Here is a 20,987-nt window from a genome sequence, read left to right as displayed (position 1 = left end):
GATGCCACCACACCAAAACAAGAAAGCCACACACATTCCTTACCGAAAGCCTACATCAAACACCCGCAAACGTCACGCAAAAGGCAAATACAAACACATTCCCATTCTAAAAGACCCCGCCAAGCACGAAGGCGAACACACATGGAAAATTTGTTTGTTTTCTTCACCGGAACCCGATGCCGAACCATTATTATGATTTCTTCAACATTGGCAGAAACGACCAAAGCAAACGAGAAGAAAAGAGCAAACAACCATTCGTCTCCATCGGAATTACGTACATACACAGCGCACACACACAAATACACCCCCGATGAGCTCGTTTGGTTGGGTTGCCTAGCGTTAGGAGATTAAGCACTTGAGCCGGATGTTGTTGTTGGGTGAAATCTGATACACCCCACTCTAACTTTTGGGGGGGGAGCGGGCGATTATCGTGGGTTGCCAGTGCAAGTTCAGATTCTCAAGTAAAGACACGAACCATAAAAATTTCGATGTTTGTTTTGCACACGCACACCAACATCATTCGTGCACGCCGATCACGCACACCAACATTTTTTCGTAACGCGCGTCAGTTTTGATCTGTCAAACTGGCCATAGAATTTAATTGTCCCGCGTGTTTGGTACTGAACGGTCGCCGTCAAGTCGCCGTCGAATTTTTTTCCGGTTTTTCGTGTCGTGTGTGAAATTTCGGTTTTCTTTGGATTGCGGATCTTGTGCGCCGGAACAAAACCACAAGCGGGCAAGCAAGCGGGGTTTTGTTCCGGCGTGGTGTGGACCACTTTGAGTGGTCGATCGTCGTTTCGTAGTCACCGTGTCGTGACTCGGAGTGTGTGTGTTTTCTTCAATTTTAGGCCAACCGCAGATTGCAGATTGTTATTTTGTGAATCGCAGCAGGAGGTTTTTGTTTCCTGATCCGCTCTCCGGCCGGACCGGTTAACATCGTTTTTTTGTGTAGGGTGTGTGCAAGGGTGTGTGTGTGGGTGCAAAAGTGTGCGGCGTTCAGGCGTTCTATCGGCCGGAGTGCACCGTCCGGATTAAGTTCACGGAGCTGGATCGTGGAGGTGGAGCTTAAGGCCCAGGGGTGAGTTTATTTTTTTATTTTTTTTTATTCTAACGCAAAACACCTTTTGCTTTCACTTTATAGTCTTATTTCCGGTAACTTTGAGAACTAATTCGCTGTGATTGTTTAACGTTTATTTAGCGCTCTACGTTAATTTTACCTGTTTATGTCCATATTGTTGGCTGCCCAGTTTAACCTATAAATCCCAAAGCTAAAATTAATTTTAATCCCTTTCCGCCCTGAGCAAAATCGAGATTTTTTACGTTCTTCTACAATTCGCATCTGGATCGACCAAATTTGTCCATATTGTTGGCTGCCCAGTTTAACCTATAAATCCCAAAGCTAAAATTAATTTTAATCCCTTTCCGCCCTGAGCAAAATCGAAATTTTTTACGTTCTTCTACAATTCGCATCTGGATCGACCAAATTTGATGAAATTTAATGGGCTTAAGTTTATAAACCAATGCGTTATAGAGTTTACCGCACAGAAAAGGCTTTTTGTGAAAGTTTAACAAAATTATTGAAAAATCCTTTAAAACAATGTTACTGTTTCACATTTGAGCAATTCTCTACCAATCCGGAAATGGATTTTATTTGTATTTTATGATTTGGCTCAAACTTTGTGGGGGCCTTCCCTATGACCAAATATGCTATTTTGTGTCATTGGTTCACCCATATAAGTCTCCATACAATTTTGGCAGCTGTCCATACAAAAATGGTATGTAAATATTGAAACAGCTGTAACTTTTGAGTGAATTTTCTGATAAATTTGGTGTCTTCGGCAAAGTTGTAGGTATTGTTGAGGACTTTTGAGAAAAAAAATATGTACACGGAAAAAAAAATTTGCAGATTTTTTTCACTAAAACTCAATTTCCCAAAATACGTATTTTTTGATTTTCGAGATTTTTTTATATGTTTTAGGGGACAAAAATCCGCAACTTTTGAGCCATAGAGAAACATGGTCAAAAAATCTGCCGCCGAGTTATGAATTTTTGAAAAAATAGTGATTTTTGGAAAAAATCGAAGTTTCATGCAAAAACAAGTTTGACATTATTTTATAATGCAAAATTGAATTTGCAATCGAAAATTACTTTACAGATTTTTTGATAAAGGGCTCCGTTTTCAAGATATAGCCACCGAAAGTTTGATTTTAGCGAAATATTTGCAGTTTTTCAATTTTTAAAAATAGTCACCACTCATGGTCATCATTTCTAAAAATATTTTTTTTGAAAGGTTCAATTTTCGTGTTTCTTTTTCTTTAAGCCGCTGTATCTCAGCAACCAGAGGTCCAATCTTCAATGTCTCTTAGACAATTTTATAGCAAATTTTCTGAACTTTTCAATAAAAAATATTTTTATAAATGGTTACTCATGGTCACTATTTTTAAAAATTGAAAAACTGCAAATATTTCGCTAAAATCAAACTTTCGGTGGCTATATCTTGAAAACGGAGCCCTTTATCAAAAAATCTGTAAAGTAGTTTTCGATTGCAAATTCAATTTTGCATTATAAAGTAATGTCAAACTTGTTTTTGCATGAAACTTAAATTTTTTCCAAAAATCACTATTTTTTCAAAAATTCATAACTCGGCGGCAGATTGTTTGACCATGTATGGCTCAAAAGTTGCGGATTTTTGTCCCCTAAAACATATAAAAAAATACGTATTTTGGGAAATTGAGTTTTAGTATAAAAAAATGCATTTTTTTTTTCCGTGTACCATTTTTTTCTCAAAAGTCCTCAACAATACCTACAACTTTGCCGAAGACACCAAATTGATCAGAAAATTCACTCAAAAGTTACAGCTGTTTCAATATTTACATACCATTTTTGTATGGACAGCTGCCAAAATTGTATGGAGACTTGTATGGGTGAACCAATGACGCAAAATAGCTTATTTGGTCATAGGGAAGGCCCCCACAAAGTTTGAGTCAAATAAAAAAATACAAAAAATAAAAATGGTCGAAATCGGCCGATATCGTAGAGAGTTGCTCATTTATATAGTTTCTTTATTCATTACTCTTCAATATATAAGTGCTCATAACTTTTTATATGGTTCAGGGCCGTGTACAAGGAAAGGGCACAGGCTTTTGGGTGTTTGAATGTTCAAGTTCTAGGGGCGATTTCTTATGCGCGTCTAGTATCATTTTTATGCTGAGTTTTTTAATTAAAATTTGTAGAGTTGTAGGCGCGCCTCTACTAAATTTTTTATATTGAGAATTTAAATAAAAATGTGGAAGTTCTAGGGGCGCCTCCACTCACATTTTTTAACGGAGAATTTATATGAAATGTTATAATTCAAAAGGGCGCCACCGTCAAATTTCCATGTTAGGAGTTATCATGAAAATGTTCAAATTCTAGGGGGCGCCTCCAGTCACATTGTAAACCAAGAATATTTATGAAATTTTAATATTTAGAGTTTTTATAAAAATGTTCTTCTTCTAGGGGCGCTTCCAGTAAATTTTTTTAACTAAGATTTTTTTTTATTAAATTTGAAAATTCAAAAGTGTTTAACTTTTTTTTTATGAAATTCTATAACGCCCTCAGTCAAATTCATGTTCAAATTCTATGGACGCGTCTACTATCATTTTTATGCTCAATTTTTTTATTTAAATTTGTAGAGTTGTAGGCGCGCCTCTACTCAAATTTTCATATTGAGAATTTTAATAAAAATGCCTGAGTTCTAGGAGTTATCATAAAAATGTTCCAATTGCAGGGGCGCCTCCAATCATATTTTTTAACCAACAATTTTTATGAAATTTTAATATTAAGAGTTTTTATAAAAATGTTTTACTTCTAGGGGCGCTTCCAGTCAATTTTTTTAGCAAAGATTTTTTTTATTATTATTATCATAAAAATGTTCCAATTGCAGGGGCGCCTCCAATCATATTTTTTAACCAACAATTTTTATGAAATTTTAATATTAAGAGTTTTTATAAAAATGTTCTACTTCTAGGGGCGCTTCCAGTCAATTTTTTTAGCAAAGATTTTTTTTATTATATTTGAAAATTATTTTTTTAGGAGTTAACATAAACATGTTCAAATTCTAGGGGCGCCTTCAATCACATTTTTTAAACCAAGAAATTTTATGAAATTTTAATTTTTAAAGTTTTTATAAAAATGTTTTACTTCTAGGGGCGCTTCCAATCAGTCAAATTCAAATTCAAACTCTATGGACGCGTCTACTATCATTTTTATGCTGAGTTTTTAATTGAAATTTGTAGAGTAGAGGTGCGCCTCTACTAAAATTTTCATATTGAGAATTTTCATAAAAATGCCTAAGTTCTAGGGACGCCTCCACTCACATCTTTTAACTGAGAATTTATATGAAATGTTATAATTCAAAAGGGCGCCCCTGTCAAATTTCCATGTTAGTAGTTATCATAAAAATGTTCAAATTCTAGAGGCGCTTCCAGTAAAAAATTTTAACTAAGATTTTTTCTATTAAATTTGAAAATTTAAAAGTGTCTTATTTTTTTATTAAATTTGATAACGCCCTCAGTTAAATTCATGTTCAAATTATATGGGCGCGTCTACTATCATTTTTATGCTGATTTTTTAATTGATATTTGTAGAGTAGAGGCGCGCCCCCGTCAAATTTCCATGTTAGCAGTTATCATAAAAATGTTCATATTCTAGGGGGCGCCTCCAGTCACATTTTTAAACCAAGAATATTTATGAAATTTTAATATTTAGAGTTTTTATAAAAATGTTCTACTTCTAGGGGCGCTTCCAGTAAAATTTTTTAACCAAGATTTTTTTATTAAATTTGAAAATTATTTTTTTTAGGAGTTAACTTAAACATGTTCAAATTCTAGGAGCGCCTCCAATCACATTTTTAAACCAAGATTTTTTATGAAATTTTCATATTTAGAGTTTTTATAAAAATGTTCTACTTCTAGGGGCGCTTCCCGTAAAATTTTTTAACCAAGATTTTTTTTATTAAATTTGAAAATTCAAAAGTGTCTAATTTTTTTTATGAAATTTGATAACGCCCTCAGTTAAATTCCAGTCATGAATTTTTATGAAATTTTAATATTATTAGTTTTTTATAAAAATGTTCTACTTCTAGGGGCGCTTCCAGTCAAATTTTTTAACTAAGATTTTTTTTATTAAATTTGAAAATTCAAAAGTGTCTAACTTTTTTTTATGAAATTCGATAACGCCCTCAGTTAAATTCATGTTCAAATTCTATGGGTGCGTCTACTATCATTTTTATGCTCAATTTTTTTATTTAAATTTGTAGAGTTGTAGGCGCGCCTCTACTCAAATTTTCATATTGAGAATTTTAATAAAAATGCCTGAGTTCTAGGAGTTATCATAAAAATGTTCCAATTGCAGGGGCGCCTCCAATCATATTTTTTAACCAACAATTTTTATGAAATTTTCATATTTAGAGTTTTTATAAAAATGTTCTACTTCTAGGGGCGCTTCCAGTAAAATTTTTTAACCAAGATTTTTTTTATTAAATTTGAAAATTCAAAAGTGTCTAATTTTTTTTATGAAATTTGATAACGCCCTCAGTTAAATTCCAGTCATGAATTTTTATGAAATTTTAATATTATTAGTTTTTTATAAAAATGTTCTACTTCTAGGGGCGCTTCCAGTCAAATTTTTTAACTAAGATTTTTTTTATTAAATTTGAAAATTCAAAAGTGTCTAACTTTTTTTTATGAAATTCGATAACGACCTCAGTTAAATTCATGTTCAAATTCTATGGGTGCGTCTACTATCATTTTTATGCTCAATTTTTTTATTTAAATTTGTAGAGTTGTAGGCGCGCCTCTACTCAAATTTTCATATTGAGAATTTTAATAAAAATGCCTGAGTTCTAGGAGTAATCATAAAAATGTTCCAATTGCAGGGGCGCCTCCAATCATATTTTTTAACCAACAATTTTTATGAAATTTTAATATTAAGAGTTTTTATAAAAATGTTCTACTTCTAGGGGCGCTTCCAGTCAAATTTTTTAGCTAAGATTTTTTTAATTATATTTGAAAGTTATTTTTTTTAGGAGTTAACATAAACATGTTCAAATTAAAGGGGCGCCTCCAATCACATTTTTTAAACCAAGAAATTTTATGAAATTTTAATTTTTAAAGTTTTTATAAAAATGTTTTACTTCTAGGGGCGCTTCCAATCAGTCAAATTCAAATTCAAACTCTATGGACGCGTCTACTATCATTTTTATGCTGAGTTTTTAATTGAAATTTGTAGAGTAGAGGCGCGACTCTACTAAAATTTTCATATTGAGAATTTTCATAAAAATGCCTAAGTTCTAGGGGCGCCTCCACTCACATCTTTTAACTGAGAATTTATATGAAATGTTATAATTCAAAAGGGCGCCCCCGTCAAATTTCCATGTTAGGAGTTATCATAAAAATGTTCAAATTCTAGAGGCGCTTCCAGTAAAAATTTTTAACTAAGATTTTTTTTATTAAATTTGAAAATTCAAAAGTGTCTTATTTTTTTATTAAATTTGATAATGCCCTCAGTTAAATTCATGTTCAAATTATATGGGCGCGTCAACTATCATTTTTATGCTGATTTTTTAATTGAAATTTGTAGAGTAGAGGCCGTCAAATTTCCATGTTAGCAGTTATCATAAAAATGTTCAAATTCTAGGGGGCGCCTCCAGTCACATTTTTAAACCAAGAATATTTATGAAATTTTAATATTTAGAGTTTTTATAAAAATGTTTTCTTTCTAGGAACGCTTCCAGTAATTTTTTTTAACTAAGTTTTTTTTATTAAATTTGAAAATTCAAAAGTGTCTTATTTTTTTATTAAATTTGATAACGCCCTCAGTTAAATTCATGTTCAAATTATATGGGCGCGTCTACTATCATTTTTAAGCTGATTTTTTAATTGAAATTTGTAGAATAGAGGCGCGCCTCCGTCAAATTTCCATGTTAGCAGTTATCATAAAAATGTTCAAATTCTAGGGGGCGCCTCCAGTCACATTTTTAAACCAAGAATATTTATGAAATTTTAATATTTAGAGTTTTTATAGAAATGTTCTTCTTCTAGGGGCGCTTCCAGTAAATTTTTTTAACTAGGTTTTTTTTATTAAATTTGAAAATTCAAAAGTGTCTTATTTTTTTATGAAATTCGATAACGCCCTCAGTTAAATTCATGTTCAAATTATATGGGCGCGTCTACTATCATTTTTAAGCTGATTTTTTAATTGAAATTTGTAGAATAGAGGCGCGCCTCCGTCAAATTTCCATGTTAGCAGTTATCAAAAAAATGTTCAAATTCTAGGGGGCGCCTCCAGTCACATTTTAAACCAAGAATATTTTTGAAATTTTAATATTTAGAGTTTTTTATAAAAATGTTCTTCTTCTAGGGGCGCTTCCAGTAAATTTTTTTAACTAAGTTTTTTTTATTAAATTTGAAAATTCAAAAGTGTCTTATTTTTTTATTAAATTTGATAACGCCCTCAGTTAAATTCATGTTCAGATTATATGGGCGCGTCTACTATCATTTTTATGCTGATTTTTTAATTGAAATTTGTAGAGTAGAGGCGCGCCTCCGTCAAATTTCCATGTTAGTAGTTATCATAAAAATGTTCAAATTCTAGGGGGCGCCTCCAGTCACATTTTAAACCAAGAATATTAATGAAATTTTAATATTTAGAGTTTTTATAAAAATGTTCTTCTTCTAGGGGCGCTTCCAGTAAAATTTTTTAACTAAGTTTTTTTTATTAAATTTGAAAATTCAAAAGTGTCTTATTTTTTTATTAAATTTGATAACGCCCTCAGTTAAATTCATGTTCAGATTATATGGGCGCGTCTACTATCATTTTTATGCTGATTTTTTAATTGAAATTTGTAGAGTAGAGGCGCGCCTCCGTCAAATTTCCATGTTAGTAGTTATCATAAAAATGTTCAAATTCTAGGGGGCGCCTCCAGTCACATTTTAAACCAAGAATATTAATGAAATTTTAATATTTAGAGTTTTTATAAAAATGTTCTTCTTCTAGGGGCGCTTCCAGTAAATTTTTTTAACTATGTTTTTTTTATTAAATTTGAAAATTCAAAAGTGTCTTATTTTTTATTAAATTTGATAACGCCCTCAGTTAAATTCATGTTCAAATTATATGGGCGCGTCTACTATCATTTTTATGCTGATTTTTTAATTGAAATTTGTAGAGTAGAGGCGCGCCCCCGTCAAATTTCCATGTTAGCAGTTATCATACAAATGTTCAAATTCTAGGGGGTGCCTCCAGTCACATTTTTAAACCAAGAATTTTTATGAAATTTTAATATTTAGAGTTTTTATAAAAATGTTCTACTTCTAGGGGCGCTTCCAGTCAAATATTTTAACTAAGATTTTTTGTATTAAATTTGAAAATTCAAAAGTGTTTAACTTTTTTTTATGAAATTTGATAACGCCCTCAGTTAAATTCCAGTCATGAATTTTTATGAAATTTTAATATTATTAGTTTTTATAAAAATGTTCTACTTCCAGGGGCGCTTCCAGTCAATTTTTCTAACTAAGAATTTTTTTTTATTAAATTTGAAAATTCAAAAGTGTCTTATTTTTTTATTAAATTTGATAACGCCCTCAGTTAAATTCATGTTTAAATTATATGGGCGCGTCTACTATCATTTTTATGCTGATTTTTTAATTGAAATTTGTAGAGTAGAGGCGCGCCTCCGTCAAATTTCCATGTTAGCAGTTATCATAAAAATTTTCAAATTCTAGGGGGCGCCTCCAGTCACATTTTTAAGCCAAGAATTTTTATGAAATTTTAATATTTAGAGTTTTTATAAAAATGTTCTTCTTCTAGGGGCGGTTCAAGTCAAATTTTTTAACTAAGATTTTTTTTTAAATTTGAAAATTCAAAAGCGTTAATTTTTTCTAGGAATTAACATAAACATGTTCAAATTCTAGGGGCGCCTCCAATCACATTTTTTAAACCAAGAAATTTTAGGAAATTTTAATTTTTAGAGTTTTTATAAAAATGTTTTACTTCTAGGGGCGCTTCCATTCAGTCAAATTCAAATTCTATGGACGCGTCTACTATCATTTTTATGCTGAGTTGTTAATTGAAATTTGTAGAGTTGTAGGCGCGCCTCCACTCACATTTTTAAAATAAGAATTTATATGAAATGTTATAATTCATAATGGCGCCCCCGTCAAATTTCCATGTTAGGAGTTATCATAGAAATATTCAATTTCTTGGGCCGCCTCCAATCACATTTTTAAACCGAGAATTTTTATGAAATTTTAATATTTAGAGTTTTTATAAAAATGTTCAACTTCGAGGGGCGCTTCCAGTAAATTTTTTTTACTAAGATTTTTTATTATTTTTTATCATTCAAAGTGGCGTTCCCCGTTAAATTTTTATATTGAGAATTTTAATAAAAATGTTCTAGTTTTTGGGGCACATCCACTCACATTTTTAAATTAAGAGTTTTTCTGAAATTTTCGTATTTAGACTTTTTATAATAATGTTCAACTTGTATAGGCGCCTTCAGTCATATTTTCCTATTGAAAATTGAAATAAAAAATTTTACGTTCTAGAGGCCTATCCAGTCAAATTTTTGAACTAAGAATTTTTATGAAATTTTATCATATTTTTTTTTTGTTTTTCATAAACTTTTATTTCTTGATTTACTTGTTATAATTTTCCCAATACTTGAAATAAAAATAGCGCTTCGCTTCGCCAGCCCCGATACACTTCTTCAGTGTTTCGATTTAGTTACAAATGCTTCATAAATTTCAAAATTTAATTAAGGGATTATTATATTATTATATTATTATTATATTATATATTATTATTATATTCAAAAAAAGAGGTAATATTCAACATACCAAATTTTCAACCTTCCAAGATTCAACTTTTTTTTTGCTGTGTATATAAATATGAGCATGAGCATGAGCATGGATTACTGTTAATTTAAGTTTATAAATTATGTAAAAAAAATAAAACAAATGGTATAAATGTTAAAAGATCATTCCAATGCAATCTGTTCGTCAACAGTTTTCACTAAAGGAATGGCTCGCAGCACAGAAAATCGAAAAGCAGACAGGGAATTTAATCGGCTCAAGGATGTAACTGCTGAAACACTTCCATCGTTTTTAACTCGCGCTTCATCGAATATACATGAAGCCACGCAGCCCGAACCGATTGATTCTGCTGGGCCAAGCAGATCATCTGAGCCTTCGCATCCAAACGACATGGCTGATACGAACGAACCACCTATACCGGAGTTTGTCTCTGAAGAAGCTACGTTCAGTGATGAGCTAACCATTGACCGTTTCTTACAAAACAATGAAGAAGAAGAAGAATTTGAAGACAGTGACGTTGAAGCAGAAGAAAGTCATTCCGAAATTGCAGATATTGCATCAACCTACGTGACCTGGGTCTCCAAATACAATATTTCTGGAATTGCTGCAGATGAATTTTTGAATTACTTACGGGAAAATCATTTTCCTTTTCTTCCAAAGAGCATTAAAACATTGAGACAAAAAGCATATACAATGGATGCACCAATACGCGACATGGGAGAAGGCCAATTTTTGTATTTTGGAATCAAAAACATTATAATCAAGTTTTTAGACATTGCCAACGTTGATGTTCAGCTCATTCAACATTTTAAAATTGGATTTGGTATCGACGGAATCCCGATTTCGAAAAGCTCAAAAAGTAATTTTTGGCCGATTTTAACTCGTCTGAATGATTATCCAGCCGTTCTACCTGTTGCTGTTTTTTACGGTCGTGGAAAACCACAAAGTGTTGAAGACTATTTAATGGAGTTCGCCGAAGAGTTGCAGGAGATTCTACGAAATGGCATGCAGCACAAAGACATTCACCTAAACTTCTCTATTGGCCCGCTTGTTTTTGATGCCCAAGCGAAATGTTTTGTACACGACATCGTATCGCCAACCGGTTTCAATGCTTGTCCAAAATGTTTTACTGAGGGCAAAAAAATTAACCATCGAATGGTGTTCCCAAACCTAATGGCAGAATTAAGAACGGAAGAATCTTTTTTAAATGTGAACGACCCAATTCATCGGCATGCAAAGCTGCCACCTCTAGCTGGAATAGGATTTGATTGCATAAGTAATACTGCTATTGATTACATGCACCTTAGTTGTCAGGGCGTTTTCAAAACATTGCTGAACTTTTGGATTAACACGACAACCCGTCCATACAGCCTGAACAACGAGCACAAAGCAGAAATAAATCATAGAATATTGATGATTCGAAGACAGCTCGTCTCTGATTTTGCCAGAAAACCTAGGACCCTTCAAGAATTTTCTCACTACAAGGCTACCGAATTTAGACAAATGTTGATCTACACCGGCCCGATACTGTTCAAGAAAGTTGTAAAAAAACAGTATTATGATCACTTCATGTTGCTGAATGCTGCGCATAGGATCTTGTGCCACCCGGAACAATGTGTCGAGAAGAATGAAGTGGCAGAGGATTACCTGAACCGATTTGTTTATGATTTTAAATATTTGTACGGTGAACATTATTTAGTATACAATTTCCATGTTCTTATCCACCTGGCCAAAGAGTGTATCCATTTTAACAAACCGTTAGATGGATTCTCTGCCTTCTGCTACGAGAACTTTTTGCAAAAGATAATCAAAATGTTGAAACGAGCCCCGTACCCGCTTGAACAGCTGCGTAACCGACTTCAGGAACTATTATACTTCCGGCCTGAGCTATTCACTGAAGTCATGAGAAAAAATAACAAAACCATTCGAATACCAGGATCAAACCAATTTGAGGAAATTTTCACAGAAAAGTATGTCCATTTTGCCGTCGAAAGTAATGATTGTTACGCTTTAAAAAATAACGCAATATTCGAAATCAACGATATCAACAAAGTCAACGGTCGTTTTGTGTTAACTTGCAAAAAAATTCAAGGAATCAGATCATTCTATGGTGATTCGCAAACTTACGGATTATTTTATTGTAATTCTATTCAATACGCACGAGAATCGGTTGAGCTGGATGCTTCGGAGTGCAGCAAAGTTTTACGACTTAATCTGAGTGATGTATATTTATTTGCATCCATACTACATAGCGAATGATGGAGGATCAACAGATCGAGTTGAAATCAGAGTATTTGGATGAGGATTATTCTGAAGAAACAACGCGACATCAAAGAAAGACAACAAAAATTAAAATTAAGAAGCAAACAGAACCCAAACTCGGAAAATATTCACTGTCTGCTGAGGACTTTGAAGGTAAGCATAAATTCAAATATGCTTAAATACAGTATGCGTTTGTGTGTTTTATTATATAGTGATTCTGGAATCTCAAGATTTTAGTAGTATAAGGAAGCGTTGCCTGCGTAATCCACATTTTCAAGAAATCTTAATGTTAATAACACTACATCGTTGTGATCGTGCTATTGCACAATTCAGAACTTAATGAAATAGTATTTTGTTAAATTATAAAATTATAAAATTATAAAATTATAAAATTATAAAATTATAAAATTATAAAATTATAAAATTATAAAATTATAAAATTATAAAATTATAAAATTATAAAATTATAAAATTATAAAATTATAAAATTATAAAATTATAAAATTATAAAATTATAAAATTATAAAATTATAAAATTATAAAATTATAAAATTATAAAATTATAAAATTATAAAATTATAAAATTATAAAATTATAAAATTATAAAATTATAAAATTATAAAATTATAAAATTATAAAATTATAAAATTATAAAATTATAAAATTATAAAATTATAAAATTATAAAATTATAAAATTATAAAATTATAAAATTATAAAATTATAAAATTATAAAATTATAAAATTATAAAATTATAAAATTATAAAATTATAAAATTATAAAATTATAAAATTATAAAATTATAAAATTATAAAATTATAAAATTATAAAATTATAAAATTAGAAAATTAGAAAATTAGAAAATTAGAAAATTAGAAAATTAGAAAATTAGAAAATTAGAAAATTAGAAAATTAGAAAATTAGAACATTATAAAATTATAAAATTATAAAATTATAAAATTATAAAATTATAAAATTATAAAATTATAAAATTATAAAATTATAAAATTATAAAATTATAAAATTATAAAATTATAAAATTATAAAATTATAAAATTATAAAATTATAAAATTATAAAATTATAAAATTATAAAATTATAAAATTATAAAATTATAAAATTATAAAATTATAAAATTAAAAAATTATAAAATTCGAAAATTTGAAAATTATAAAATTAGAAAATTATAAAATTATAAAATTATAAAATTATAAAATTATAAAATTATAAAATTATAAAATTATAAAATTATAAAATTATAAAATTATAAAATTAGAAAATTAGAAAATTATAAAATTATAAAATTAGAAAATTAGAAAATTATAAAATTATAAAATTATAAAATTATAAAATTAGAAAATTAGAAAATTAGAAAATTAGAAAATAAGAAGATTAGAAAATTAGAAGATTAGAAAATTAGAAAATTAGAGAATTAGACAATTAGAAAATTAGAAAATTAGAAAATTGGAAAATTGGAAAATTGGAAAATTAGAAAATTAGAAAATTAGAAAATTAGAAAATTAGAAAATTAGAAGATTAGAAAATTAGAAGATTAGAAAATTAGAAAATTAGAAAATTATAAAATTATAAAATTATAAAATTATAAAATTATAAAATTATAAAATTATAAAATTATAAAATTATAAAATTATAAAATTATAAAATTATAAAATTATAAAATTATAAAATTATAAAATTATAAAATTATAAAATTATAAAATTATAAAATTATAAAATTATAAAATTATAAAATTATAAAATTATAAAATTATAAAATTATAAAATTAGAAAATTAGAAAATTAGAAAATTAGAAAATTAGAAAATTAGAAAATTAGAAAATTAGAAAATTAGAAAATTAGAACATTAGAAAATTAGAAAATTAGAAAATTAGAAAATTAGAAAATTAGAAAATTAGAAAATTAGAAAATTAGAAAATTAGAAAATTAGAAAATTAGAAAATTGAAAAATTAGAAAATTAGAAAATTAGAAAATTAGAAAATTAGAAAATTAGAAAATTAGAAAATTAGAAAATTAGAAAATTAGAAAATTAGAAAATTAGAAAATTAGAAAATTAGAAAATTAGAAAATTAGAAAATTAGAAAATTAGAAAATTAGAAAATTAGAAAATTAGAAAATTAGAAAATTAGAAAATTAGAAAATCAGAAGATTAGAAAATTAGAAGATTAGAAAATTAGAAAATTAGAAAATTAGACAATTAGAAAATTAGAAAATTAGAAAATTGGAAAATTGGAAAATTGGAAAATTAGAAAATTAGAAAATTAGAAAATTAGAAAATTAGAAAATTAGAAAATTAGAAAATTAGAAGATTAGAAAATTAGAAGATTAGAAAATTAGAAAATTAGAAAATTAGACAATTAGAAAATTGGAAAATTAGAAAATTAGAAAATTAGAAAATTAGAAAATTTGAAGGTTAGTAATAATATAAAAAGAAATGTACTAAAAGCCGTTGATCTGAATGTTAAATTTTTTTTTTCCAAAATTGCTTGAAATGTGGATTGCAAAGACAATTTTTAAACTCTTTATGAAGCGTAATTCTAAGCAATGCTTTTACAGATGAACCACAAGGCACTGAAGCAGATTTTGAGCTGTATGAGGTCGTTGAAGGTGAGATTCAAAAATTATCTTTTTAATTTGGGAAAAAGCACGTATTTTTGCCAATTTAAAACTTTTTGTTGTTAAGGCTGGTACAAATATTTTTAAAAGTTTTTGTCACGCCACCCCCCTTCAAAATTGGCCCGAAAAATCAGGGGGCAAAAAAATATTTTTACAGTAAACTTCAAAATTTCAATGAAAATTCAAGTGCAACCAGCTTAAATCGAATTAAAATACATTCTTCTGCGTTTAAAATCATTTGTAGCATGTTTGGGTTTATTAAAAAATCTTAAGATTTTTTGAAAATTTTCGATGCAAAAAATTTTTTTTTTCGATACAATTTTTGTTTTTGTCAGATCTTAGATTTTTTGAAAACTAATGATTGCAAAACAACTGAACTAGTGTAAAATGCATTTTAAAACACTTTTTTTCATTTAAATGTGAAGACTATGGCTTGTTATTTAAATTTTTATATTTTTTTGCCCCCCCCCCTTGACCTCGGCCAGGGCCGAGGGACAAAAACTTTTTTAAATATTTGCATCGGCCTAAACAAACAAACAAAAAAACATAAATACTTTCTCAGAATCGGCGAGTAAGATCAATGCCGGAGACGTTGGTGGTAACACTACACATGATGATGATTATGCAGAAGACGAAGCAGAGGAAGACGAAGCAGTGGAAGACGAAGAAGTCGAAGACGAAGAAGTCGAAGACGAAGCCGATTGCGAAGACCAAAACGAGACTTATATCATAGAGAACAAGAAAGAAAAGACCGAAGAGAGCGATGTTGGTGACGAAGAGGAACCAGACGAGGAGTTGGCCATTGAGCAGGAAAGTCAATGTAAGTCTTGTATTCGTTAAATTTAGCTAACTCTTAACTCTTAAATCTTGCTGGAAGAAAATTTATTATGTAGATATAGATATATTGCTTAGTTTTTTGGTTTATGATGTAGATATAGATATAATGCTTAGTTTTTTGGTTTAGGATAAATTAAACTTTTCATAAGAAATTAGTTTTTACATATATTTACAGTGTTCATTATGAATTATTATAAATCAAGATTTCTTTCTCAAAACCATGAATTTCCTATGTACATAGAACCTTTTGAAAAAGTTAGCGAGTAATATTACATTAACTTTATCAATAAACTTTCAGACGAAACGATCATTCGCTTACTGCATGACCAGGGTATGTTTTAAACAATATATAGCATACATGTTTCATTGTGTTTTACTATACGCTATATATGTGGCTCAAACTGTGCCATTTTTTCGTGGTTGAGTTGAAATTAGTAGTTGGTTGTACAGTGTATTGGTAGATTGTTATATAATAAGTAGACACATAGTTAATAAGTGATATAATATTTATGTGTTTATAAAGTTGTCAATATATGTTTAGTTGTGATTTGTAATTGGTTATAGAAACAGTAGAAATAAAAAACTGTATAAATTAGAATGGTTCAATCCATGGTAATGTTTAAATTAATTGTTCATTGTTAAAGTTACTATATTAAATGTTAAAGTTAAATATTAAATATATTAAAATACTAAAATGGCAATAGTAAAATAAAAAATTACTTAAATATTTAAAAAACTAAAGACTGAAATACAAAAATACCTAAATACTTAAATACGAAATACTGAAATACTAAAATACCTACATACTTTTATACTAAAATGCTAATAGTAAATACAAAATTACTAAAAAACTAAAATAATTAAATACCTAAATACTAAAGTACCTAAATAGTTAAATACCTAAAATACTAGAATACTAAAATACTAAAACATTAAATTACTAAAGTCCTAAAATGCTAATAATAAAATACAATAATATTAACATACTAAAATACGAAAATACAAAAATGCTAATACAAAAATACACAAAAATACAAAAATATTAGAATAATAAAATACCAGAATACCAATATACTGAAATACTGAAAAACTAAAATACAAAAATTGTAAAATTCTAATACAAAATTACAAAAATATTAAAATACTAAAATGCTATAACCAAAATATTAAAAATATTTAAATAATAAAACACGAAAATAGTAGCTAACAAAAATACTAAAATGCTAATACTTAAATTCAAAAAAATTTGAATTTAATATTCAAAACACAAATGCTAATACTAAAATATATTTAAAAAAACTAAAGTATTAAAATACGAAAATACTAATCGGCATTCTGCCAAACAATGTTCTGCCAATTATCCCAGCCCCACAAAATTTGCATTATATGTTTAGATTAGTTCGATTAGATTAGTTTATTTAGATCAATGTTTGTATCTTTAGTTTAGTCTCTCTTTGCTCCCTACAGCAGTTCAAATAAGCTATATTTTCTGTAATTATAACTTAGTTTGAATTTTTAATAAGACTTTACAAAGTTCTGCATTGTGATGAGGCACTTAATACTTTTTTTAGGCCGTGGTATAAGAGCACTTGCTCGACAAAACAAGAGGCTGCAAGATCGACATGATACGCTCACTCAACGATTTACACAATTGGAATCTAATCTCCAAACTTTGCACCCCACGATGCCAACAACTAAAATCTTGTGGCCTATGACTGATATTGATGCACTCAAATCCTTGGAAGAACGATTGCGGACTGAACAAGGCATGGAGGACATGCTGAAGAAGAAATTTAAATCTGGGAACCATAAATCTCTGAACAGTTTTATCAACACAAACTTGAAAGCCTTGTTCTACCATGCTGGACGATTCACGTGGACCGGGGAAGCTGCAAGTAATGCGAAGCATGGCAAGGAAACTCACAAGGCACAAGGCCTGCTCTGCGTGCAAGCACTTGTTGGTTAGTAAAATATATTGATATTAAATATTTTCATTGCTTTTTTTTCTCCACAAATTCAATCCTTTTCCGTTATATATTATAAACCGAACTGTATTTCTAATTATCATTGTTTCTCGTATCAAAGATTCTTGCGAGGATGTTTTTGGTGAATGTGCTCAAAACATCACCAGCGCAATTGCAGAACGCTTAATACGCATGAATGAGGCAAAACACCGACTGGAAATAAAGGCAGCAGGTTAGTGATACAATCCGCTTCTTCAAACACGAAAAAAAACAAAAGCAATAATAATAATTGTTATTATGAATTTAGAAATCTTGAGTTTTTTAAAGGTTTAATAAACCAAATTTTAAGTTTTAGCTTTTTAGGTGTTTTTAAATACCCCTGACTCAAGGCGGTTTCAAAAACACTGGAAATTTGGTGTATTGGACCTTTAAAAAAATCCAGTAATAATGTTTACTCAAAAAGGGGTAAAATGATGCTGTTTCTACTTCATGAAAAATGTTTTCATACAACGAAAAACTCAGAAAAAAAAGTTCAGAACTCGCGATTTGCGATTTATTGGAAAATTACCTGTTTTCATAGAAAATATATTATATTCTTCTAAAACATTTTGTAAATTTCGTGTTGTATGAAAACATTGTTCTTGAGGCAGAAACCTATCGAATTTCGTCGTTTTTGGGACACCCTACTGCTCATTAAACAATACAGCAATTCTCCACGAAAACAGCATGATTCGAAAAAAAAAGTTCTTCGATCGTGCTCAAAATTTTTCGGGGGTTTCCTTGGCCAAAATAATTAGACTAACTTCACGTTTCTTTGATATGTTATGTGAAATTTTCCGAGGAATCAGGTAAAAATATTTTCAGACATAGGCTCTTTGTTTCCGAGGCCTTCAAAACAGCATTTTAAGTTTTCATACGACCTTTTCAAATGTTAAGCTAGATTTTTGAAACTTCTTACTATTTTTCCCAAATAGCCAAACTAATCACCTTCCTTTGCGTCTAAGGCAGCCAAATTTTTATGAAATGGCGCGGCCAAACAAAAAAATACGGGTCTAATTATTTTTGCCAAGGAACCCCCAGAAAAACTTTGAGCACGATCGGAGAACTTTTTTTTCGAATCATGCTGTTTTCGTGGGGAATTGCTGAATATAAACACGCATTTTTTTTAAGGTGGATGTTCCAAGAAATTGTTCACCGGCCAGCTCGCAAGCATTCCGGTCAACAAAGCTACGTCGAATCAGCGTAAGCAATCTATTTGAAATATTTTGTAAATCCTACTAATCCAAAACAAATGCTAATATTAAAAAAAAGCAAAATCATCACATATTCAAGCCGTTTACTATATTTCAGCTGGATCTCTCAAGAAATCGACGGACGAGCGGAAATCGATCGCCGCCCCTCCGAGGGTTTCGGCCATCAACATCAAGGCGCGCGGAGGAACGAGCGCCGGAAGTCCCGCCAGTGGCATTCCGGCCAGTGGCATTCCGGCCAGCAAAATCGCTGCACGCGGGGAAACGAGCGCCGCCATTCCCACGAGCTCTCCGGTCAGCAATATCAAGGCGCGCGGAGGAACGAGCGCCGACAATCCCGCCAGTGGCATTCCGGCCAGCAAGGCATCGTCGAAGCAGCGTAAGTACTGTATTTGAAATATTTTGTAAATCCTACTAATCCAAAACAAATGCTAATATTAAAAAAAAGCAAAATCATCACATATTCAAGCCGTTTACTATATTTCAGCTGGATCTCTCAAGAAATCGATCGCCGCCCCTCCGAGGGTTTCGGCCATCAACATCAAGGCGCGCGGAGGAACGAGCGCCGGAAATCCCGCCAGTGGCATTCCGTCCAGCAAAATCGCTGCACGCGGGGAAACGAGCGCCGCCATTCCCACGAGCTCTCCGGTCAGCGCCGACAATCCCGCCAGTGGCATTCCGGCCAGCAAGGCATCGTCGAAGCAGCGTAAGTACTGTATTTGAAATATTTTATAAATCGTACTAATCCAAAACAAATACTAATAAAAAAAAAAAAATGCAAAATCATCAGCATATTCAAGCCGTTTACTATATTTCAGCTGGATCTCTCAAGAAATCGACGGACGAGCGGAAATCGATCGCCGCCCCTCCGAGGGTTTCGGCCATCAACATCAAGGCGCGCGGAGGAACGAGCGCCGGAAGTCCCGCCAGTGGCATTCCGGCCAGTGGCATTCCGGCCAGTGGCATTCCGGCCAGTGGCATTCCGGCCAGTGGCATTCCGGCCAGCAAAATCGCTGCACGCGGGGAAACGAGTGCCGCCATTCCCACGAGCTCTCCGGTCAGCAATATCAAGGCGCGCGGAGGAACGAGCGCCAGCCAGCCAAACAGCAACGCTTTATCTTATCACCGTAAGTCTATTGTAATCCATTGTGAATAGTTGATAAATCCTGCCGCTCCAATTAAGTTTTTTAAGCAATCAATTCACGCCATTTTTTTCAAATTTTTCAGATGGATCTGGGAGAAAAAGAAAATCTTCATACACGGGGGAGCCGAACTACGTAACGGCGCGCGGGGGAACAAGCGTCGGACATTCCTCAAGTATCATCATGGCCGGCAACGTCTTCGTGCCCGGGGGAGTGAGCTATCCCACCCACGAAATCCCCACGAAAAAACCACCCATCAAATTCTACGGCATCAACGTCATCCCTAACGACAGAATCGCGGTGTGCGGGGGAACGAGCGCTGGGACCATCACGGCGCAGGAGGAAACGAGCGCAAGCCGTCCCGCAAGCGGTGTATCGCCAGAATTGATGTTCGTCACCATCCCGGGCGGACAACGCGTCAGCTACGCCTTCCCCCGGAACGAAAGCAACACTGCCAGCTAAACTGCCGTTCTACGCATAGTTGTCTCATGTAATTTTTGATCGATTTTGGCTTTTTTTGTTATTTTTATGTCTAGTTTGACGTTTACTTTTCGAAAAACACATAAAATCTAGTACTCTGTTCGGAAACTCATTGAAAACAACACATTTTTGATCGATTTTGGCAAGGATTTTGGCTTTTTTTGTTATTTTTAGGTTTAGCTTTACGTTTACTTTTCGAAAAACACATCAAATGTAGTACTCTGTTCGGAAACTCATTGAAAACAAAACATTTTTGATCGATTTGGCTTTTTTTTTTGTTATTTTTAGGTTTAGTTTGACGTTTACTTTTCAAAAAACACATAAAATCTTGAACTCTGTTCGGAAACTCATTGAAAACAACACCAAGTCTGTTTGTCCCATCGCATAATTGCCCCACCAAGTATTTTCATTCAAGAAATTATCAGTTTTACGAAGTATATCAAGAAGATTACATATAAGAGTGTTAAACTGCTCACTGGGATGATTAGGGACTTATGGGGTGAATAGGGACCACGGGACAATTATGCGTAGAAACACAAAAATCGGTCGAAAAATTTTAATCGCGT

General features: G+C 31.1%; 2 protein-coding genes across 8 annotated transcripts in view; one reads left to right on the top strand and one right to left on the bottom strand.

Annotated features, from left to right (window-relative positions):
- Positions 1 to 20,987, bottom strand: part of LOC120424759 (putative uncharacterized protein DDB_G0282133) — a 509,335-nt gene that overhangs the window by 74,284 nt on the left and 414,064 nt on the right. The window lies entirely within an intron of this gene.
- LOC120424760 (mucin-19-like) lies at positions 397 to 20,485 on the top strand. Of its 6 annotated transcripts, XM_052708260.1 has the most exons (13): positions 397 to 672; positions 849 to 1,078; positions 12,104 to 12,266; positions 14,689 to 14,739; positions 15,311 to 15,568; positions 15,884 to 15,916; positions 17,157 to 17,546; positions 17,671 to 17,781; positions 18,720 to 18,791; positions 18,900 to 19,178; positions 19,287 to 19,505; positions 19,618 to 19,926; positions 20,027 to 20,485. In XM_052708260.1, the coding sequence occupies exons 3-13, from the start codon at positions 12,107 to 12,109 to the stop codon at positions 20,401 to 20,403; spliced, it is 2,259 nt and encodes a 752-aa protein (XP_052564220.1). In that variant the 5' UTR covers positions 397 to 672; positions 849 to 1,078; positions 12,104 to 12,106; the 3' UTR covers positions 20,404 to 20,485. The 6 variants fall into 6 exon arrangements, with proteins under 6 accessions (XP_052564220.1, XP_039444890.1, XP_039444893.1 ...); XM_039588956.2 differs by having other exon boundaries at positions 397 to 1,078; XM_039588959.2 differs by having other exon boundaries at positions 397 to 1,078; positions 10,045 to 12,266.

The sequence above is a fragment of the Culex pipiens genome, chromosome 2 (assembly GCF_016801865.2).
Source record: "Culex pipiens pallens isolate TS chromosome 2, TS_CPP_V2, whole genome shotgun sequence".
Lineage (NCBI taxonomy): Eukaryota > Metazoa > Arthropoda > Insecta > Diptera > Culicidae > Culex > Culex pipiens.
The sequence above is the reverse complement of the archived record's forward strand: the minus strand, read 5'-3'. Positions and strand labels throughout refer to the sequence as shown.